General features: G+C 39.4%; 1 protein-coding gene and 1 long non-coding RNA gene across 3 annotated transcripts in view; both read right to left on the bottom strand.

The window, feature by feature from the left end:
• The window catches only part of LOC136359053 (uncharacterized), a 945479-nt gene that overhangs the window by 686975 nt on the left and 233497 nt on the right, over window positions 1-25007 (bottom strand). The gene's annotated exons all lie outside the window — the stretch shown is intronic.
• Window positions 1631-22276, bottom strand: LOC136359044 (dermatan-sulfate epimerase-like). The gene is given in 9 exon segments (XM_066315298.1): window positions 1631-2684; window positions 2686-2783; window positions 2786-3187; window positions 3190-3347; window positions 5046-5253; window positions 6238-6477; window positions 10132-10385; window positions 21813-22059; window positions 22062-22276. Coding segments are annotated over 9 exon segments (2739 nt in total). The 5' UTR covers window positions 22228-22276; the 3' UTR covers window positions 1631-1718.

The raw sequence follows: 25007 nt of genomic DNA, 5'->3' as shown, positions 1-25007 counted from the left end.
TGTAGCAAATTCATTGAATCCAGGCACTGGAATTACGTAAGTGAACACAGTGCTCTGAACTGACTCAGTAGCTGGAACCTACTGAAATATTCTGACCTATTCACTGTAGACAAGGAAACCTCATCACATTCCAATACACAGACTTGCAGAAGGCTTAACAGGAGTAACGTAGATAACATCTATCTAAATGGTGTAAAGAAGATGAAGCAAAGGTTTGTGGTTTGACCCAAGTGCTGATGAACATTATTACTGCAATTATCAGGAAAAACATTTAAATAAAATAAAAACAACTTTTCCATAGAGATAATTATAATGCTTTATTTAGCAAATGTACTCAAGAATGTTTTCTGTAAAGACATATAGGTATGTCTCTATTCCACAGAGCTTCCATGCTCTCAAATAGCTATGAATTTTTGAAATTGTTTTAATGAACAGAGGGGGATATATGTGGAGATGTCAAACTTATTTTTGTCATAAACCACATGATTTCATTTACCACTAATCCCCAAATAATTGACCTGGGGCCACCAAGAGCTTGCAGAACCCTTGCTGGTGCTTTATAGAGAACAGGCTGTTCACAAAATTTTAACTGTCCTCTTTCTAGCCATATGAAAAGAAAAAAAAGACATTAAATACTTCCTTAATATACACTTTTCCATACTGGCACTTGCTGAGGTTACCACAGGATTTCTTTGGTTCTTTGTATTTTTAAAATCACATATGAAAGGGCAGTGATCTATAACATTATTTCCCTACTAAGACATGCTTCAAACTATAGAAAACTTTCTTGAAACCCTGCCTTGTAAAATGGAGAACAGACCCTAAGAATTCAGAATGTACAGCCTACACTTGCCTAAAATATAAATGCTTTTTTTTTTCCTGAGAATTGAATTGTTCTACTTTGAGTTAACTCCATATTTGCCTTCTACTATTACCTACTAGTGATGTGCCTCTCACTTGGCAAGCACTGATGTTATTGTCATTTCCCCACTGAGCCAGACTGTAAAGCAGGGAGGAGATGACAAATAAGGGTCTGTAGTAATGATACAGGATGTCCCATATTGAACCATTCTTGGTCTGGCAGAGAGAAATGGAGTCTACTGCTAAGATCTGCCTCGTATACATATGTTTGAATACCCTTGTCTTAGGAGAATGTCCAGAGACATCCCTAGCAGCCTGAAATAAAAACTCACTAAATGCAAAACAAATTCTGTATTTAAAAAAGGCCTTAGAAACAAACCTATCAAGAGGGCTCTTATCACCAAAAAATTAATTACAACTTTATGTTACTGAACTCTGATGAACAACGCATAACATTCCCTCAGATGTGAGGCCCAACTCAAAACACAAAGGGGGAGTACTTATTAAGTACTGATTTTTCTGAGATATTATTGCTTGCCCTATCCTTTAATCCCTTCTGGTCTGAAAATGATCTTTCCCCAGATGTTTTTGGAATGTTTCAGATTAAAAAAAAAAAAAAAAAAAAGAAAAAGAAAAGAAAAGAAGAGAAGATATAAACTTTGGCCCTTAGGGTTAATGCTTTTGCATAGACATATATGACCATAAACTGGTCAACTAGTAGAGGTCTTCCGCTAACATTGTGACTGAGAACAGGAAGAATACAGCCACAATAATATACAGCTGTACTAAAAGTATTGCATACAGACATCTTTGGCCATGCAGTCTCTTGGCCATCTGGAAATACGTGAGCTGCATTGCTAACATGACAAAAAAATAGCAATGTTGAGAATTAGAAAGAGGCGAGTATAAGAAGCTGATATTGATGGGGCACTTCGAGCAGTCGCCACCATCTGTGCCAGCCCTGATCGGCCTTTCACCGACCCCCCAGTTTTGTGCTTCACATAAGTGATATCTGCAAAATCCAGAAGATCTTTCATTTCTTCGTCTTCGTCTACAGGCAACTCTTTTTGTGCTTGAGTCTGTGCCTTTTGTCGCACTTTTCTTTCATTTACCTCAATTTGTGCAAAAATGTCAGGAACGGCATCAACAAATTTGTAGCCTTTGGCTACCTTTCTGTTTTTCTTTGCTCTGCCACGCTGTTGCTGCTGCTGCCTCTGTGAGATTGCAAATATCCTGTCAATGGCCTCCTCTGTCTGTCTCTTATCTGAAAACCTCAGCAGGCGCTCAGCAGTCTTCCTAAAGCTGGCTGTGTTGCGTACACGAGACAGGATCTCCTTCTCAAGCTGCTGGAAAACAGGCTTAAAATGTTGCAGGTTCCTCTCCACGATCCCCATGTAGTCCTTCACTTCTGGCACCGTGGAGCTCCTAATGGCAGAGGCTTGGTCAAAGACAATTTTTTGGCGGTCTGCAATAACCTGTGCAAAGGCAGAGCGGGAGCCATCCTCGACGGGCCACAGGTACACGGCGTAGGCGTGCTCAGCAGTGGTCACAAAAACATCCAGCTGCGGGGAATCTCCACGCACGGTGAAGCTCTGCACATCCACAGAGGGCCCAATGAAAAGGTAAATGGCCCTTGTGATGGGGTGCCGCAGCAGGGTCGTTACATTCACGTAGTTTGTTCCATTGTAGGGGTAGCCCCGGGGATACATCCTGGAGGCAATGGTGGCTTTCTCACTGTGGCCAGTGTCGTCCATCCAGTACATCTTATATCCCATCACGGTGCCTAATAAAGGCCCCATGAACATCATCAACAACTGTTTCTTCAAAAGGCACATCCGTATTGTGGAAGAAACTTGTCGCTGCCTCCAGAGGGCTGTCATCTTCTAGGTGGATTTGGTCCACTAGCAAGAGAAGCTGGGATGCAGAAGTATAAGGTTTCTTTGCAATTTTCTCAGCTTCAGTTTAGGATTGTACGCACCCACTCCTTCTCCCCTGATAAAAACTACCCCGCTTCTCTCTGTGGCGGCAACCACCCGTCCCTGACAGTCGCCAGCCAAGTCTTGTTTATATTTAAGCCACTTTGAGGAACAGTCTTCTGTAATCTGCCCTTCCCATGGGGAGAAGCAGCTCTTAGACACAGAAGGGGAAAACATCAACACATTATTTAAAAAAGTGTATTTTGGCCCATACAGAGCCTCTGTTATGAAAGGTACGCCATTGGGAGCAAAAGTAAAGGAGTTCTGGTCTGGGTGTTCATGGCCAGCATTAAAGTTCTTCCACCCCTTGATCCACTCTTTGTACTTGTTCTTATGAACAATATCATATATGCACGTCCTCCCAGCTTTCCTGACTTGAAGGAAAGGAAAGGCCTGTTGATTTCAGCTGGCAGAGCACTTCCGTAAGTTACCACTCCCCAGTCCTCAAAATAATGCAGCTTAGGAACTCCATAGTCTGGTGGGGGTACAGAGCGCAAACTTGCATCATACCTGCAAAAAGAGATGAGAAAAATGGGGTTAAAAATCACTTGACTGATTCCACTATCAGCACTTGCACAAGACTCAAAAAAAATCCACTATTTACATCAAGGTGCAAGCCAACAATATACAGCACACAGTTATGCTTCCTAGTCATACAACTGTAATTATTATTCATCATCCTAATCCCTAAACAAATTTGTTGTGCGCTTTTTACAGAACAATAAGTGAAAGCATCTGCTCTGCATTTAAAGCAAGCAATGTTTCTGCAGTTCAAAAATAAGAGTACCAGTAATTTCAAACTACCCATGTTCTGTGCTATATAGGCATAAAACTACTGGCTATAGCATAGATCTTAAAAAAAGGCAGATTACACCAGGCTGTAAACACTGCCTAAACCATCAGCATTTTTGCCTTTTTACTGACACTTAACAAAGAAAAGGAGAGTATCTGTTTCCCCAAAATGGTGATTACAGAAGTCTGTAGTCTTCAAACAGAACAGGCAATAAATTAAAAATTAAAAAAGGCATTCCGAAGGATAGATGTTTATTATTTTTGTCAGTTAATGTGTGTTAGTTTCTTTCTCCAAACTAGACTGAAAAAAATTTTCATGGTTTTTCTTGTATAAATTGTAAGATATAAGATATTTTGTTTAAAAAGAAGCCTTAATTCCAGAAAAGGTTAAAATTACTACAATTTTATCTATGGCAGTTAAAACAACAAAAATCCAACCCAAAACTTAACCTTCTGGCATTGTTTTAAGCAACCAAAAGAAACAAAGCCATATTAAGCCCATTAACATTTCTGTTAGACGGTTCCAGAATCAGATTTATTCTTACAATAACCAGGAGCTTCTGACAGGATCTAGGCAGTCCCAGAATTCCCATGAAGACCCAGGAGAAAACAGTGATGTGATGAGGTTATAGAGGAGATATTCTGTATTTTACAAGCAGCAAGATGAAGGCTGCTTGGAGCCTAGCAAACATGCTCTCTAATGTGCACATCATAAGTGCAAACCAACAGATATTCAGTAAGATTCTTTTTGCAAGAGACAGAGAGAGCTACACTGACTCCTCAAAATATACTTGTTATCTCTAAAAACTAAGATAATTCATATGCGGATCTAAAGCTTCTTGAGTCTTTTTAAATTCTTACTTTTAGAAGACTGACATAGAAGTTAGCATAGCTGTAAATTGGAAGGAAAAATATGCATCTAGCATGGCATTTTTTCCAAGCATAACTTGCAAATTAGCGTGCAAATCCAGTTAACAGTACCTTACTGCTTGGATTATTTAGCTTTTAAAAGAAAGTTTGTACAATTTTACAGAACCTTTGAAAGAAAATTATGATTTAAATGTTCACCTAATTCATTATAAAGAACACGACACGATTAAACTCCATTAGAATAGAACAAAGTAAACAACCACTACATACAGGCAAATTTTTAGTTCCTTTGCAATTGCCTGTATTCTATGAAAGCAATAGGCAGTGGAAAGAAACCATGAAAGCAGATGTAGGACAAGACCAGGGTATTCCCTGTGGCAACCTGTGCATCTGTGCTACGTGAAAAAATTTTCTGGGCCTCATAACCCTGGGTGGCACGGGCAGTCTGACCTTGGCCTCTGTGGTACACATCTAAAGATAATGAATTACCACCAAACAGCAAACAGCTGCCAGGTTCCTTTTGAGCCCACTCATTCCCTTTCATACCAGAGGAATTCAGTGTGGAGAGTGCACCACCTCTGCCCTTTGGATGGCGTGCCCGGGCCCTCCACCACTCGGTGGCTCCTGATCTGCTCTGCCAGCCAGTTGCCGCTGCCGTTGCGCATGACAAACTTGTCGAGAAACACCAGCTGACTCTCCGGCCCGTAGAACCAGTTGTAGTTGGAATCTGCAATGGCCACAGTTCTCTGGAACCCTGGGGGAAAAGTGAAAAGGAATGTAAGAAAGAACAAATAAGCATACAAAGACGCTTTTGAAGAGTGATGGTGAAGCCAAGTGGTGCAAACAGAAGCAGCTTTTTCTGATGATTTAGACCTGCTTCTAAATGAGTCATAAATAGGTTACACAGGAACGGTTTCCTCCTATTGCAGCTAACTTGAATATTCACTTTATCCTTTGGCTTTGGGCTACAGACAACCAAAGTATTACACAAAATGTAAGATGCAATCCACTTCCTCTCCTCACTGAAGTCTGGCAAAGGTAACTTTCCCATTACAGCTTTTATGTTTTTATGTCAATCAATACTTTCCAAAGGAAAAACCAGAGGTGCCCCTGAAGAACAAAATAATGAGCTTCACCTTAAAACCATCAGTGTGAGTTCATTTTGCTCTAAGGAACCTCTCCCCAAAGGATGCCTGAGGTCTCACATTGAGTCAGCACAATCCTTCTGTGCCTGTGCTGGCATACCAAAACTGCCAGCAATTCAGCCCTCCTTACACACATGGATAGATCTGGGGTTCCAAGAGACTTATCTAAGTTTTTTTAACCTGGAATTTGAGCAACACAAGTTCCTAATGAAGTGTCCTGCAAATAAACAACACAAGGGGTAACAGCTTTATAAACTGAAAGAAGGTAGATTTAGTTTAGATATTAAGGAAGAGGTTCTTTCCTGTGGGGATAGTGAGGCACTGGAACAGGTTGTGAAGCTGTGGATGCTCCACTCCTGGCTGTGTTCAAGGCTAGGCTGGATGGGGCTTTGGGCTAGTGGAAGGTGTCCTCTAATAAGCTGTGATAAACAACGATGTTACTGTTTTGATGACTATTGAAGGTAAAATCCGAGGAAATGGTTATTTTGAAAAAAATCCTAGTAGAGTGCTCTTTTAAAATGGCCTATTTCAAGTATGACATTTATTGCTGCTTCAAAATTAGGCATTCATCTTCATTCACCTAAAGGACCTACCTGGCAGGACAGTCCTGTACATAAATGCAAAGTGCTGCTTGAGCCAGGGGTGGCTGAAGTGATTGATGTCAAAATGCCTTTGGACAAGGAACATGTACTGAAACAGTGATCTGGTTGTGTAGCTGCCATAGGCCACCCCTTCGTAGAGGGAGCCATCTGTGACCTCCTGCAGCAGGACTACTGCCTTCTCCATGATTGCCAACACCTGCTTGGTCCACAAGTAAGCTTCCTGAAGGTAGCCTGAAAAAAAAACCACAATGGCAAAACTAATTACAACAGAACGGTTCATACATGGTGCTCTCTGTACTCCACACTGGGATCCTTCACAGCAAGGTAGCAGTCCAGGGGTCTATAATACAACCTACTGCTGCAGCATCTCTGTACTTCTACTGTGAAAAATAAAATACTGTATTTAAACACAGCAAAGCAAGGTCACATGAGCATGGGAAAATCTATCAATAATATGGGGCTATACTTTACAACTTAAAAAGAATTTCCTTAACACATTCAAGACACGCAAAAAAGGGAAGGGCCAAACCAAGCTATAATTCAAATTAAAGCTCTATGAAAACAAACCAATGACCCCACTAGAGGGCTCCAGTAATGCAACAATTCTGATGAGTCATTTTTCACTGGCAGGATCACCAGTGTGGTAAGGAGATCTACAGAGACTAAAAAGTTAAAAAGCTCACATTTGAGCTGCAGCTAACTGATATTCTACTAACTCATGCTCTATTTTATGACCTGCTCTTTTTACTTATATTTTCAGTGTGTTGTACAACCTAAAGGGTTATCCAAATAAAAACTATTTAGGAAGAGCTTTGCATGGGTAATTCCAAAAGTATTCCTTAATTCCAGAATAAAATTAATCTTTCATGCAGATAAATTCTCACCCTCCACATATACAATCCCTAAGGAGTTTTAGTTTTTCTAAAGAAAAGCATTTCAGAGATTTTACTACTCTGGTCTGCTCTACACAAATGAAGACCTGGTAGCAGGTGCCTAGAAACCTTCTCAGTGCAGTCTGCTTTCACTAAACACAACCATGAAAGCCTCAGCACCGCATTTATGTATTGCAGAACTCGGCACATGGAACCCAGCAGAGGAAGGGCTATGTGCCTTCTCTTATTTTCTTTTAGATTGAGTAGCAAGAGGGAGCTCAACTAAACAGAGATCAACTGCCCTGTGCTTCTACATGGCAACTTAGCATTCTTCCAGCTCAAAGTCTCTGGACACAGATATAACCAGACTTAATTCCACCCTATAGCAAAGCCCAGCTGGCACTTGTTACACCCCACTACGTGCTGAAGCAGTGCCTGGCTAAGGGGGAAGGAGCTACATTCAATCTTGTTACTCAGAGTGTTTCATCTCATTGCCACCAACACTGTATTTACGCTCATCACAGTGATGAGTAATTCAAGCATCCTACTAGTCAAGGCTGCCAAATCCTTCTCAGTTAACTGAGAAAAAAAAATAGCAGAGCCTAAGCAAAAGAGACAACCTGAGTCTAACCCAGTACTTTGAACGCCTGGCTGAAGAGGAAACTGTGATGGGGAAGGCCTGAGCAGCAGTGGCAGTGGTATTACTCACTTCCACTTCACTCACAACTATTAAGACATTTTTTCATTGCTCTTCATGGAGTTGGCAGCACAGTGGTCTGTCAGAATAAGATCCTGAATGTTTCCACTCCTGTTTTCCCTTGTGACATAAAAGGGAAGCTAGTTTTTGACTGCTGCAAGAATGTTATTTGCCACAGTCCAGCACAGTGCTTTTACCATTGTAATGCATTAATGTTCTTTTTACTTAGGGTATATCTATGCTATAACACTACATTTGTACACTGAAAGAATAATAATATACTGACATGAACAAAGTAAGCCCTGTCAGGCTACATGACAAACCAAAAGAAATCTCACTTAAATTCTGCAGTATATAAATCACATATCTATATTAATATCAAGGGTTTACTCAAGTTTCTATTTTGAACAGCTGATTGTCTAAGTGCAAAGATTTTGCCATATGCATGTGCCTAGAATTAACTTTAATTAGTTTAACTTTTCATCCCTATGGCAACATTTACATTCTTTTAAATTGGCTATTTAGTCTCTACAAGCTTCAATAGCTGAATTGTGTTTAAACTTTCTAGTTGGAATTTAAACCTTATGTGAGAAAGGTCTACAGTGGGATACATTATTTGCAATTGCTATGTATCTGATACATGTTCATTCCTTTTCTCCCTTCCTTTTTTTCTCTTTCAGATTATTTTCTTTCATATTGGAATTACAGGTGGGTTGTTTTTTTTTTTTCATTTTAGACTAACAGAAAAACCTCGTTTAAGTTGCTATTTAAAAAAAATTAAGTTCTCTATATCAAAACAACAGAATTTTAATTATAATATACAGTCGTTTTGACCTATTTTCATTTGAAATATTACTATATTTCAAAGTGCTCAAGAATTCATTAATTTCCTGCTTTTTTCCTTCCTTCTCCCCCCAAACACTATCACTTTAGTGAAAAAAATATTGCCCAGCTTTGTGATGTTTTGTTGTTTTTCACAAGGCATACTTATGGTCAATACCTTAATGAAAAGCTGAATCATCTTGCAAACTGCCAGCTTTCTGCACCAACAAAGGCTTAGGGAAGGATGGAATTATATGAAATTTAGCAAACCCACTGAATAAACATGGCTCAAGTCTTCAATTTGTGGAAGGCAAGACAGGAGGATAGGGAATAACTTCCACACATGCTCTTGATGCTTTTCAACATACACACATCACTCAGTGTGTTTGTTTTGACAGGCACTTAGCAAAAAATGAACCTCCAAACAGAAGTTGCCACAGGTTTTTGTCACAATTCTTTGAGAGCTCCAGTGATGTGCAGCTGTGCCTGTGCTTGGCAGGGCTGAGCAGCTAGGCAACACCACCAGCATTCAGAAACTAGATTTTCCTTGACTTGCAGTGCATAAGTAATTCCATTGGGAATCATGTTTTCAAATACTTCTAGCACATATAAAATAATCACCTGATGAAATACTGATTCATTCTTAAAAGCAGGAGCTGGCTCCATGACTTCCATCTCTCAGCTGAAGTACCTCTGAGGTTTAAAGTCAGGATTTCTTACCTGCTTTCTTCTCTCACTCTGTGACTTGCATTGTCCAGAAGGACAGGGATAGCCCTTCGACAGAGCAGGCAAAGCTACTGGCCAGGGTATTCACCTTGGAAATGGGAAGGATAGTTTTATGTCCCCGAAGCAAAGAAGAAGAGGAAACCTGGCACAAATGTTGCTTGTGGGACGCAATGGCAGAGTTCAGAGGGGAAAAAAGTACAGCCTTGCGCATCTCCATAGAAAAGGCTTTTGGGAAGAAAGATCCTAAGCTGTGGAATGAAAAATACACTTTTGCAGCTCACCCAGGCAACAGGAGAGAAGTCTTGGATGAAAGTCCAGGTTATCCTGTTGTCAGGCTCCAGGCAGAGCACTGGGTGTTTCTGACTGCTGACTTTCACAATGCTTTGTGTAAGTAGACTAAGTGCATCATTTTACACTGATAATCTGCTCTGAAAGACACTGCCATGAATCAGGACTGGACAAACTGACACAAGAGGATTTTTAACTCTTACAAACAATGACGTAAGAATTTCAGAATCACTTAGAAAACTGAACTTATATACACACACATCATGCCTTGTATATCTGCCTGCAGACTTCTGTTCTATTCAGTAAATGAAATTTTAAGCAGGAAAAGAGAAAACCCAATACTGCTGTACACTAAGAAGCATTTTTATCAAATCCTAAACTTTGCTGCCTAAGTGGCTGATTCAAGTTGATACACTTCAAAAAAAAAACAAAACAAAACAAATAAAACAAAAAAAAACATTCCTATGGCTTAGCACATACCTTGATTCATCAGAACCAGGCTTCCAGCCAGCAGGGCCACACAGTTGGTAGGCTGGTGGTTGTGAAGGTACTGGAAACCCCATCCACGTCTGTAGGATGTCTCGTACATATATCCTGAGGCATTGGCAATTACTTCAAGAAATCTCTCCTGTTGAATCTTGCTAAGGTAGCTGTACAAGAAGTCATAAGCAGTGGCAAAACCAACCAAGGAGTGAGCAAGAGGGACTTCATCCCAGGGAGCATCCTTCACTAGCCTGTCAATAAATAAAGATGACAATTAATCGAGTTTCACCAACTTAGTTTTCCCCCTTACTTGTGATATGTATATGACTTAAAAGTCTCCAAAGTTAGATGATTCATGTCGAATTTTAACACAGTAGTAAGCTACTCACCAAGTCCCTAACTATTCTTTTCTATCCTAAGTATGGACAACTAATCTTCAAAGGAAGATTAAGTTGCTAAATATTAGAAAAATGTTTGAAATATTCTGGGTTTTGCTAGGAGAAAGATAGGCCGAACACTGATTGTACATTGTAGAAATGGAATCTATTCATCTGAAGAAGATTGATATAACTTTTGTGATGAAGTAATATGCCATGGTTTATACTCCTAACCTCTTGTAACAAATCTTTTTTCTTTTCCAAAGGAGTCAGTTGATGATAAATGGTGCCTATGAGACTAAAACTGTCTTTAAAGCAAGTATTATAAAACAACTAACTATGCTGCTTTTTCGTGCCCCAAATTCATTCAAGAACAGGAGTAGAGAAGAGGAAATTTAGTTTTACTACACCTTGAATTAACATTCTTAATAAACACTGGGGTTTTTGAATGCTAAGACAGAAAAGAGGTAAAATGCTCTCAATACCGAAAAATTATTTTCTAGGAGCTACTAGCTTGTGTCCTATAATTACACTGAACTTAGCAAAATACTAAATTTTTACCAAGAAAATTCATAATATAGGTAGCATGGAACACATATTCCTCTTAAATCAAGTATACATTGTGATTATAGGCTTTAGTTCTGCAGTACTTACAGTACTTCCAGGCCACAGTTCTACAGAAAACAAAGTATGAAGGAATACATAGTGAAAATAAACTTTTATAAACTGAAAAATCATCAGTTGCTTTCCTTTCATACTTGTTGTCCTCTTTCACTTTTTTCTGCAATCTATCTTTTATTTTTAATAAATTTAAATAAATTAAGAAATTAATTTAAATTGTTGAGATGACTGTCCTACTGCAATCAGTAGAAAAGGTGCTATGCTTCTGAAGGCACACACATTCCAGTTTCAACTACTTTATTACACTACAAATATGATTTCATCTTCATTTGTGTAAGCAGCAGTGTGAACAGGGGAGAAAAAAAATCCCCAAAGTAAAATAAAACCAAAAAAATTCTGCTACAGAAGCATTTATTGGCATTCCAAAATTAATAACCATTAGAAATTATGACCATCAGCCTAAGGCACTGCAATGATGGTAAAAGACACCATATGCAAGTGAAGAAAAGACCTTTAATTTTTATTTCCGCTTATTTAAATCATTGGAAGAACTCAAGTTTGGCACATTCATTCTCCCATGTAAGGAAACTCTCTGTATGATTTTTGATCAGCTGACTTTACAACAGTTTTAACTGATCACCTTCTCTCAACTTTGATCCCATCTTCTGCTTGCAGTCAAGTTAAATATTTTTTTCTTTTTTAAAGTGAAATATTTGTCTCACAGATTTGAACTAAATATATCAGCCTGAGTTATCTGGTTATTTGTCAGTCTCAATTATTTCTGCTTCATCTTTCCTCATAATTGAAACAGCTCTTAAAATGTTGTTCCTATACAAAAAATAAAAATTCCATTCTATGCCAATTATATACATATAATATTATATATATACTCTGGCACCATGATCCTGTCAGGAATCCTTTGACAGGGAAAAATTCCTTTGATCAGCTATATAACAAATTTAATTTCCAAAGTATTTTTAGTTTCACTAAACATTTTTATATTCAGAAATCAGAGTTCAAACAGGTACAGGAAATTTCACTTTGAAGGCATCTGCTTGGAACAATTACAAAGAGTTTGAGGCTAAGCTATACAGAGTAGAAGAAAAGTACAATGAAAGAATTTGAGCTAATTTAAAATAATTAATTCAAAGTTCAGTATCCTTTTAACAACACACAAGCTCCTAATTAGGTTCTGCTTAAACCTATTCTGCTTTAACCTGATCTTTACTTGACTTAATTTAAAATGAGATTTGCCAGTGGAACTGATTTATTGCAACTTTCACTGTTAAGGTGTATGCTAACTTTATTTCTAGTATCTAACAGAATACCATATCAATTTCTACAGTGTATGCATATAATGATCTCCATGGTACTGCTTCTGACAAAACAGAAAGCAGTCTTCTATATGGCAGGTGATAGATTGAGAAGTAATTTATAACTGCATTTAGACTCCTGATCTTTTCAGGAAAGAAAAAGACCGAAACCACAACAAACCTCACAGCCTTTTAGTATAAACCCCTTATGTTAGGCACCCTTATCACACATGCTGACATAGTTAGCCAGCCTGGATTGGACAAGCAACTTTGTCATAACTCCCCTCAAACTACACTTCTCTATAGTTAAGTCTTGTATAAAATTTCACATAGGAGATTCACACAAGTAATAGAGAAAACTAAAGACGACAATTTAAAGATCTTAATTTCTAAACACACAAACCCACAGTCAACATCAGCTCTTAAGGTGAAGCTCCTTTGAAGAAAAAACGCTTTAGTAGCTATAAATCAGTGTACCCCCTTAACTTAGTTTCAAGGAAACCAAAAAAAAGTACATGAAACATGTGGTAAATGATTCACAATAAGAATGGTCAAGTAGCAAGCATTACATGGTTTTTGTATCTAAATTATGTTCTCATTTCCCAAATGCATCCCCCAGTGTCAGACCTGGTAAACAGCCTGGCTGATAAACTGGGGGAAAGCACAGAGCCACAGGCAATCACTGAACCAATTTATGTGAAAAAGGTGTTTTCAGGGCTATTAACTACTAAGAAAAGTGGAATGTATTTATACGATGATAGGTAAAAACACTTTGCCCTATACAACAAGCTATTTTCTAAGCCACTCAAGACTAAAACTTAACATCAGAGAGTATGAACTTCAGCTTCATAATTGACTGTGTCTGATGACAACAAATAACCTCTACCTCAAGGCTGTATTAGCCTTGTCAGCCTTTAGAGGCATCAGATGTTACAAAAACAAGCAAATCCAAAGTAAATAAAAATATCTATAACGAGTTCTTTAATATAGACAACTACTTAGTTGCAGACATATGCACTTGTAGCAAAGGAAGTAAACTGTTCCAAAAATTCTAAATATATTTTAAATCCTAAAAGATAAAGGCACTCCTACAGTACCTTTTTTACACTTATAGTCCTGTATCTGTACATATAAGTATATTTGAAAGAAGTGCCTGTCTGGAAACTTGAGGAGGTTATGAAAGACCAAAAAGTGCTGAACAGGTTTGCTACCTCATGACCAAACTCCATAAACATCCAAAGCCATACACATTGCTCTGCACAAAAAACTGCTGTCTGTACAAATCCTGTGAATGGCATAGGATAAATACATGCCTGGACTGTTCTTTAAAGTTTTGTTCGTTTGTGTCCTAACATATTTTTGTTACTTTATTTTAAACATTTAGAGTTTGATATAAATCCTCCATGAAGAAACTGTAGGAATAAGAGATCATGGGTAAGGCTGGAATTACAGATAAGCAGTATGGATTTCCTACATGTAGAAAATTTTAGCATGGTGCAATGTGGTTTATCTGTTTTAGATTTGCCAGCTTCTACAATGAACAATGATGAAGAAGGGGATTAGACCCTTTTTTCCAGTGATCATTGAAGGCACCAAGAACCATAATGCATGCTGCATTTGATCTAGGCACCTTCATTAAATGCATTTCCAAGCTCTGAATAAGCATACCATCTGCCTAAAATTTGGATGGAAAAAGATCAATACAACCTCTCAATTTCTTGACAACATTCCTGACACTACTACTGCCTCTTCTCTCAGTAGAAATGTGTTTCTGTAATTTCCCACTATTCATTACCAAGTAACTACTTCCTTACTGAAAGCAGGGTCATGTGGGTTGGGTAGTCCCAGACATGAGTACAGATTGTGAGAAGGATTCACTGAGAACAGCCCTACAGAGGTGGATTTTGGGGTTCAGGTGGATGAGAAGCTGGATGACCCAGTGATGTGCACCTAGAGCCCAGGAAGCCAATTGTTCTGGGCTCTTCCAAAACAGCGTGGCCAGCAGGGCTAGGAAGGGATTCTGCTCCTCCACTCCACCCTGGTGAGACCCCACCTGGATTGCTGCAAACTGCTCGGGCTCCTCAACATATGGAGGACATGGACCTGTTGGAGTGAGTCCAGAGAATGCCAGAATGATGCTCAATTGCTGGAGTACCTCTCCTGTGCAGAGAGGTAGAGAGAGGTAGGGTTGTTCAGCCTGGAAAAGTCTCCAGGAAGCCCTTAGAGAAACCATCTAGTACTAAAGTGGGACATATGAAAAAGAGGGTTTTGCGGGCAGATAATGGTAAGACATGAGGAATGGTTTAAAACTAAAAAAGGAGATTAAGAATTTGAAGAAACTCTTGACTGTGAGGGTGGTGAGACACTGGCACAGGTTACTCAGAGAAGTTGTGGATGCCCCAAACCTGGAACTGTTCATGGCTGAATGGGGTTTTCATTCAGCAACTTTGTCTAGTCCAAGGTGTCCCTGCTCAGTGCAGGGGTTTGAACAGGAGGATCTCTAATGTCCCTTCCAACCCAAGCAATTCTCTTTATGATTCTGTTAGCATTTCTCTCAGAGATACAAGCCAAGAGGGAAAACCCCTATCTGGCCAGTTCAAGGCAGGATTTAAATCAAACTCTCCTACTCAAGTGAGTTCCTTGATCATGATCTGTTTACAGATGTTTAAAGATGTTTACAGTCATCTTTCCTTCACTGTGTATCCAGTTCTTAAAAACAAATTTAAGTATATAGGAAAATAATCCTCTTTAATCTGAGATATAGAATACCCTTCCAAGTAGTATGAGATCTGATTTTTGGCCTCTAGGTCAACAATTAACACGGTATCAGTGCATGCAAAATGAAGAATTAAGCACATCCTGACACATGCATTACAAAGTAATCCACATAGTGAATTTTAATGCTCCAAATTTTCCCATGACAAATTATGCAGAATAATTCCTGGAGGAGTAGATTAAAAGAAGGATGCCAGTACTCCCTGCCAGTACTGAAATTCTCAATCTCACTAAGTGCATGCAAAGGAAATGAAGTGAGAACTCTTCTAATGGCTTAGAAGTGAAAATTAGTTGTAAATCAGCCCTGTAATGCATTTCAATGCCATCTACCTCGGATATAGTAGCCAGCTGTGAGCATGGTTGAGTCTGCACACTAAGTGTTGTGTGGATGCAAATAAGGCACATAATGGGGCAAACTGACCTCTTGGTCAGTTGTACAGTCTTCCCACTGCCAAGGGCAATGCCTTGGCACTGTTGCTATTGTTCTGACCCGCTTCTGAGGGATGAAGATAGAGCTCTAAACCTCCCACCAGGCAAGAAAGAGAACTATTTTCCCGTGACTAGACAAAGTATGTATATCAAGAGGGAGAACACCTTCCAAGGGAATGAGACCACCAACGTTACTTTTATAAACCAGACCAAATTTAAAATATTTTTCTTACAAAGTCTCCAAAACAAAGTATCTTTTTGTGCTTGAGTGGAATATTTTCTTAATAAATGGAGCAATATTCTACAACTGTCATTTTGGGAAGAAAAAACAAAGACTCTTTGAAAAAAATACCAACCTCTCAGCTTTTACCCTTTCCACATTTTTCTGATTGGCTACCAAGCAAAAACCCTATTATCGCCCAAACTTAGTGCTTGATCCTTTGCAACAACAAAGTTAAAAAATAAAAAACATACTTGAAAAATGGATGATTTATGTTTCTGGTGCCTAAGGCAAAACAGGTTTGCCCCTCTCTCTTTACCAGTCATGTTTCAGCAGCAGCCAATCTCACACGCTTGTGTTCATTGCAGCTCAGCTGACAGGAAGAAAGGCAAAGGAGTGGTTAAATGTAAAAGGCTACATTCATGTCAGTATGGGGGAAAAAAGGCAACATATAGACAGACTTTTAAGAGCTTACTATAGAGTTGTACTGCTTAGGTGCTATGGAGAGGGAAGTAAAACTTTAGTTCCTTAAAAATTCTAACCTACTTTTTAACTTCTTTCCCTCTTTTCCTCATTGGTCTATGATCATCATTCGATGCTTTTTTCAGATCTCTCATTTTTGGCTTTGATCACAAGAGAGTCCTTTTCACACAGGGCTTGCTTTTATGATGCTTCTGTGTTGACACGTTAATAAACAGAACTGACTCTGTTTTAGCTGTTCTCAGTGTCTTATTAAGCAGACACAGAAATTTAATTATGTTATTATTTCAGGAGATTGCTGCCAGCTCTTGTTTTAGCAAATTTTTATACCAGTCATGTCACAAAGTGGGCTCCCTGTAGCTACCACAGAATGTCAGCACCAATTTATCTTCTATTTAGGTATTAAAGAAGCTCTCCAAAATCTAGCTAGCAATTTTGCAGATATGCGCAATTTCTATTTTTAAACATTACATATGTAGAAGATAAAAAACAGCATAAGGATTTAATATTTCACTTACACAACATATATTCCAGATATCAAATTCATCCTCCTACCCTTCTTTTTCTTTCTCTATGTAGGAGACAGCATATCAGCATCCTCCAGCTTCTTTTATACTAACTTTTTAAAAGCCCCCAAAGTCTTCTTTGAATGTGATTGCTGGTTGACTATTGGGAGTTAAACAGATGTTATAAATTCTTGTGTCAGCACAGAGACTTGCTTTATTTCAACTTGGCATATATTAATTTATTTTAGTTAAATGATTTTCCACACATTTAATTACTTACACATATATATTTTTACCTTAAGCCTCTGTGTTCAAGATCTAGCACTATCTGGATACTAACAGCAAGGGTCCTACAGGATGCTCCAATACTTTGCAATAAACAGCGACTAACAGAAGGCTACATGATTGCTAGTTTATAAGAAAGCAGCGGAAAGGTCACAGATTTGTTATGCTGAAGCCTCCTGTTAGCTTCTCCTTAGCTGCTGCTATTTCCCTGGAATGTCTGCATGTGCTTGACAGTAATTATCTGCCCTGTGACACCCACAGAGCCGCTGTTAAATCCCACACTTTACTGCACATTGGTAAAATACTTGTCTTTAAAAATGGGGCATCAACTATGTGCAAAAAAATCCAAAACAAATCCACAGAAATCTCTTTCTGACCACTGCAAATCAGAACATCTCTCTTGCTACAAGAAGGGCGCAGAATCTTTGAACTGCCAAGCACTTGTTTGTAAGGTGGGCTTAGTAAAGAAGAGAGTTTTTCGCTGCTTTGTCCAAAACAGAAATCTGACTGCTCTGTTATTTCTGAACAATGTGTGATTTGGATTACATCATTGCTCGGTACGGGAACGGGACGAGCCAGCAGCATATGGAAAGAATCACGAGCACAGATCTTGGCCAAAACGCCCTTCTGGTGGGGAGTGCTCTGGGGGCCAGTCTGAGATAAAATGCCAGAAAACACATCAATAGCCTCTGTTCCCTCTAAAAAAAGGTTCAAATATAAGGACAAACTTCCCATATTTTAGACACTATCTAGATATCCAATCCATGGAAAACCAAGGGGTTTATTTAAACCAGCTTTTAATTTTTACAAGCAAACCCATTAATGCTCATCTACGTCCACTAAAATATTAATGTATGTTCGTTTGCTGTTGCTAGTCTCCACAACGGTGTTGTTCCCATATAATTTTGGGTGATTGTTATAGTTAGATGCTATCCAGTGCCCCTCTGTTTATTTTAAAATGTAAACCTACTCCAGGATGTAGCCATTAGAGATGCTCTCCTAATGAGCAGCATGCCTATCAACATGGGTTGTTATGACAAATGGCTCAACCTCTGTTAGCTGACACAAATGGGAACTCAGTTATGGGTGTACTTTATTATGTGACATAAAATGACTATTTTAATAGATGAGAAAGGACTAGAGTTCTTAACTACATGCCCCTTCCCTGTATATCAATTACCAGTAGACTTTCTCATAATTGTATCCTGGGATATTGAATGGTCTTGGACTGTTGAGGATTCCACTAATGTAAAGAAGAAATTTAAAATGTCAGTCAGTCTACTTAACCTCCGAGCATCCTTAGCATCCTGAAACAAATAACCAGTGACATTTTAAACCATATTTCTTTTATTCAACTATTGCACATGCTAAAAACATACTCTTTTGTTTTCTGGTAAGCCTTAAATTTGCTTAACATTGCCAAAAAAAAAAAACCTAGAGGAAACTCATAAGACAATTTCTTTTTCTTGGGTGTTTTTTTTGGTTGGTTGGTTTGTTTGGGGGTTTTTTGTGTTTTTAATGGTTTTTGGTGGGTGGTTTTTTTTTTTTTTTTTTTTTTTTGTGTGTGTGGTGTTTTTTTTTTTTTTTTTGTTTTTGTTTGTTTTTTAAATTCTAAAGCTATTTTAGAATCAATGCCATGACAGCAGAAGTTAAAAGAAATCCAGATTATATCGTTGAAAGAATTAAGCTGCCAATGCCAGGTTTAACTTTCCAACATGTTGATGAATCTGTCAATGATAAAAAAGATATTTTTCCAGAAAATTTACATGTCAGTCTTGGCATCTCATTTCTAAGGAGGTCTAAGGAGAAGCCTGTTTTACTAACCTTACTGACAACTCTTTGGAAAAGCCCTCTTTCCTGATGAAATGAAGAGCTCTGGCAGATGACTCTCCTAATGTGCAAGGCTCCAAAGTCAGGCAACATCAAGACTGCTCCTTCTTTCCACCCTCTTGATCAGAACACATGTGCCTTCAAACTATTTAATAAGGACAATAATCATAATGTATCATCCAGAATGGCACTTTTGCAAAGTCTGAAGAAAACCAAACATGCCTAGATAGACTGGACAAAAAATTCCACCACTGTGACACTGCCAGAACAGCTCATATAAGTCACAACTCCTATTTATCATGTTTATTCTCCTAGTCTTACCCTCAGTGGAGTAAGTGCGTGCAGTAACGTTTTCTGGTACTTTTAAGTTGAGTTTCTTAGGAAAAACAAATTTATGTAATCTGTCTGCCTAGTCCTTCAGCCTCTGAACCCAGCCTATTTGAACAAAGCCAGACAGTGCAGTACATGCCTCAGAGATGTCACATTCCTACTTTTCTGAAAACCACTGTTGGACAAGGGAGAGAGATCTATATTACTGCCACCACTGATGGAGCTTTAGAGTAATATCCATGCTGACAGCATTCAGACACAAGTTCTCAGGGGGGAAACAAAAATGGAAACCAGATCCATGTTTCTGCCACAGCATTGAAGAGCTGGCCAGCTGGAGGTTATACAAAGGGCAGCTTAGCCCAGCTCTATTGCCTATGTTTACAATTTCCTCTTGCACTTCCACTACTACTGAGCATTTTGCAGCCAGTTCTTTTGCAAAGCAGAGAACCCTGATTAAACCTTCATTAATTTCTGAATGGGACATCTACATCAGAAGGGAAAGATGGGAAAAGCATGGTTTCTCTTTCACCAAGGTAATGCAAGTTACTTGCTTGAGAAAAAACAGTAGTTGGAGGCAGGTAAATATCAAAGCCAAGTGGAAATGGGATATCTGCTTGGTTCTGATTGGTATCTGGTCAGCTGGGACAGAGGAGAGAGTATTGTAACGAGATAGAACAACCACAATTAATCCAGGGCAGGAATCACAGGACGTAAGACTCTTAAGCAAGGTTGAGACAGAGAGTGAGATGTAGGAAAACTGAAAGAAACAGACACAAATAAGTTCTCCTACTCAAAATAATACTTCCTCCTCTTTCTTATTTCACTAAAACAGATGGCCATGTAACTATACCCTACTCAAAACAAGTTAAGAAAGAGTGTGAACAATGAAACTAAGGAGGAAGGTGTTGACTTTGGAGCAGTCTGTCTCCTATTGGAGATGGCCACACATCCTTGGATTCACCTCTGTAACCTATATCCCTGTGTCAGTGTGCCAGGAGAAACACACACTGTCTCCAGAGCCAAGACTGAAGCTTTGTATTGCTATGCTTCAGTGGAAGATTTTTGGAAATTACCACCACTGTTGAGACAATACTTTTCATCCTAAATCCCACATGTCTTCTCTTCTGTGACATGCAGGCAATAAGGCCAGTGTGTCCCTTCTGTCTCCCATCACTTATTTTGCTCTAGCTCATGTATTTCTGTGGCATTCACCATTTTAATACTTAGTGCAGGGGAGCCTGAACATTATCATGCCTTTTCAATCATGCCCCTCAGGAGGTACAGATCCCAAGTTATGCTAGCTCAAATGCAGCATAATTGCAGTGATGGCCCATGGAATGATAACATTTATAGAATACTACTATTGGTTACTAGAAGGTAAGCAATAGTAGTTTGAGCAATGAATACTGCTTGAACAGCTAATGCTTCTCTTCTTGTGCTGACTTGAATCTTGACTCACACTTCTGATGAGCGCTGTCACCACGAGCTGTAGAAGAGCAGCTATGACAGAAGGGAGCAGTGCCCCATCCAGCTCCATCTCGCTGTCCTGGGCAGATGACATTGTCCTGGCAAAGCCCACATTCCCATCCTCTGACTTATTAACAGTGACAGCAATCCTGGGCCGTAGTCCACAAGGTGCACCAAGTGGCAGCTGCTGCAGGGAGGTAGGGGAAATACGTGTCCTTGAGCAAAAAGAGGAGATAAATTGCAGGTGGGTATGAAAAGGACGAGACCTTGGGGCCTCAACCCTAGAATCACTCCTACAGTGAGAACATTAACTTCTGTCCCCATAGAAAGAGTGTGGCACAGAGAAGACAGAGTAACTTGTAGGGATGACAACTCACATCCAGGGGAAGTTACTCCAGGAGGTGGTCATCAAAATGCCAGTCACTCAGGCAGTTTCAGTAATCAGACGGACAACTATCATGTCCTAGTATGTCCTAAGAAGAGGCCCAAGAACCATGCAGCCAAGTGATGCTGCCAGTCTGAAATAAAGCTCAGACAGATGTTAGAGCAGACTGCAGAAGCCCAAGAGTGTCATTTTTATCTACACCTAAGTGTACCTTTTTCATAGGTCTCCTTTCCCTAAATGCTTCCTAAGGAAAAATTAATGACCCAAAAGCTATGAATCGGGGGAAAAAAAATTGAAAGCAACACTTTTAGCACTTCTTGCCACAAACCAGATGTGAAACTCCTTTCTGCCTTCTGACTGAGAGTGGGTTTGGATTACTTTTTTTTTTTTTTTTTTTTACAGCAAACAGGGTGGTGCACAAAGGATCATGCTCCTTTCAGCATCAGCTTTCAAGAAGATAAGTCCTGTGAGGTGAAAAGCTGTATGTCAGTGCTGGTCCAGATGAGGGTAAATGCATTCAGCAAGTTGGCCACTGTTAAAGTGAATATTAGTACAACTGACATAAGTTAAGCAATTCACTCATCCACTCACTCCTCCAACTGTAAGCAGTTTATACAGTAAAAGAACAACTTAAAAAAAAAAAAAAAGACAAAAATCTACCAACTAGGCTGAGCCGCCATCCTCTCCATGTAATCCTTGGCCATATTGATGGCCTCCATGTTTTCAGGGAAGAGCACACAGAACATCGCCAGGGCCCCAAGGTTGTTGCCATAAATTTCATTCCAGCGAGCGCTGAACTCCTTTGGGTCCCAGGGAGGAAGGTACTCCAGGGGACTGGACAGCATGGTTTGCACTGCTTCCACCAGACGAGCCGCGATGTGCCGGTGCGTGGTGCTGGCCTGGAGCGCAGGGTCTGCACGTCCCCCTTGGAGAAGTAGAGCATGGGGTAGCTGTCATAGTTGGCATTGACAAAGGGAACCATCGTGTCTTGGTCCTCCCTGGCGCCGCAGGCAAAGGCAAAGCAAACCGCCTGTATGAAAAATACACTTGGGGCTCCCCGTGTGTGAGTCCTCATCGTGGCATCAGATCTCCAGGCCTCAACGGCAGCCAAACCATCTTTGAAATGTCCTGTGGAAGACGGACATGAAAGAAGGAGTTAGAAAATGAATCCGTGAGACACCGTAATTCAGGAGTCTCTCCAGGAAATGTAATTCCACCTAAAGAACCCCTTGCATTCTCCAGGTGACTTTCAAATCATTTCTATTTGAATACTTCAGACAAAACATCTACTGAGCAATTCACCCGAGAAAAAGCTGTACACTTTGAAGAAAGCCCCTTCCTCCCCACACCTTGCCCTCCAGTAGCTGATACCAGCTGAAGGGTCACAACAGCAGCTCTTGTACTTGAGATTTCAAATAATTACAATGGTGCCTCATATGAAGCAGCGCTGACTGTACTGGCAGGCGGAGAAGGGAGGGAAGGGAGGAGCAGGGGGGAGAGCCAGGGAGCTGGCAGCAGCCAAGCCTGTGTGCTGCCTTGGCTGATGTTAGCAGCTGGAGAGAGGGAAAGACGAGGAATGCTGGAGGTTTGCGTCGGGGTCATTTTATACACGGCTTAAGGCCTCCGGCTCTGACACGTCCTCATTTAAAAAAAAAGGAAAAAAAAGAGCAAGTCAGGAGTCAAAAAGGGAAACAGTAAGTGGCAGAGTCTTAGAAAAACAGCTGAAATACTTTGCCTTCTGGGCATTTAGGGGTTTGCATTATTAGTATTTTTTTCCAAGGGGCTTTCCATTTTATATGAGATTTACTGGCAGTTACCAAGAAGGCTGAACATTGAATTAAAATGCATATTCTTCTAGGTACATTACTTCTTGAATGTGCCCTAATGGGGAATCTATGCAGAGGCAAATACAATTTAAACATAGTAAGTTACTTTGAAGAAATTACCAACTCTCTGGCCTAAAGTCACAGATAAAACACAGCCAAGATTCCCCTGAGGAAAGCCAGCAAATTCCTAGAATTCTTATGAGGGAAAAGGTTATGGAAAGCAGGCTCAAGTGAGACAGCTTTATGTAAATAATGAACAGTAGTTTTCAATTATTAAAAGGAGAAATAGAAGGAAAGAAAATCTAAAAACAGCTACATTTTTCTTCTCCCATGGAAAACTTGTTTCATAGGATTCAGTCATAAAACTTGTAGGAAGTTAAAGTACAAAGCAACCTTTTTTTCTCCCCACAGGTCGCTATTCCAAAGCCAAAATTTTCTAATAGAAACTGAGGCTGCTAAAACCTTATTTAGAGATCCACATCCTGTTTCAACAAAGTCATTAAAATAAGAAAACTGTGACAGACAAGGACCCTTCATGACTACTGGGTGGCCAAATCCTCTACATTTTTTGTGCTCAGATCCTAAAATTAATTTGTGAGCAAACATCTTTGGCCAAGAAATACATAATTTCTTGTGAATTCCTACCTAGGGCAAATAATATGTACCCCGTAACTGCTTAAATTTATCTATTATAGCAAGCAGCATAATTGCTTGAACAGAGAGTAATAGAAGATGACATTTCCATAATATTTTAATGCATTTTGCAAATACATTTTGCCCTGTTTTGAATGCAAATCAATTGTTACAGGACATGCCATCACAGGCTGGTTTATTTGGTAACACTTTTACTATATCGACATAGTCTCTCATCACATATACACACACAAAAAGACATGTGCACCATAGTTTACCCAGATATACTCAACTCTACTAGTATTCTCTATGCTGAATCAAGCTATACAACAGTATATTTTGACAGGAAGGAGGTAAAAACCAGCCAAAGCAATACATTATGGTTGAAACATGATGTAGTATTTTTTTAAATGATGAAAAAACTGCTTTGTCATAATAATGAAAAACCCACTATTTTTTTTTAAGCTTCTGTGATCCTTTAGAACTGTGGACAGAGGAAAGAACCTAAAAAGTACTTCCAAAAAAGCTAAAAAATGCTTGTAGCTTTTTCTGTGTTAACCATTTATTGAAAAAATTTCCTGGCTCACACAAGCAGAAAAAAATCCCAGCTAGCAGTAAGGACTTCATGCAGTCTTTCCTTTGGTTTGATTTCTGTAAGTACTTCTGCACATCAGTGAGAATTAAGAACTCATATAAATTTAGGGATGGTTTTAAGAGTTCCCTAAATTAAGTTATTTCTGACCAATGATGAGGGCATATACAGTAAGGTTTCCCAGAACTCTTTTGCAAATCTGGACACACATTTCCTAACATACACCATCATCAAACACATCCAGCATTGCCAAAAAGTCATAGTACTCTCAAGCATTCAAAATATTCCCACATTTTCATCCCTCATTCATGTGCACATTTCACTGAGAAAGTAACCCCTTTTTTCTACCTTTACACAAGAAGAACCACTGCACCACATTGTTTAGGCTAACAACAGAATAACTGGAAAACCAACCTACTGTATATTTATTCAGAGTCAAGATCTGGAATAAAGTCAACAGGCAGTGACAAAAGCAGGAATACAAAATCATTTATTCTTGTTTAATAATACTGACACCTTCCTACCATATGAAGACAGTAACTCCCAGCAGCCACGACTCACTAAAGAGCCCTGTCCCATAGCTTGGCAGGGCTCAGCCTGGTGTGACTGATGGATGGGAGGAGGCAGCTGGAAAGGAGGATGCCTTCCTTTGCATGCAAACCTCTGAACCTTGATTATCAGCACAGCTTAGGGGAAGCTGGATCTGCGCAAATAACTGTTCACATGAGCTCCGGCTCACTAGTTGTTTGTGAACCTGGTACAAGTTTGCCCAACGCACTCAGTCTTGAAAGAATTGGAGTCTGG

The sequence above is a fragment of the Sylvia atricapilla genome, chromosome 3, assembly GCF_009819655.1.
Source record: "Sylvia atricapilla isolate bSylAtr1 chromosome 3, bSylAtr1.pri, whole genome shotgun sequence".
Lineage (NCBI taxonomy): Eukaryota > Metazoa > Chordata > Aves > Passeriformes > Sylviidae > Sylvia > Sylvia atricapilla.
This window is presented reverse-complemented; position numbering and strand designations above follow the sequence as displayed.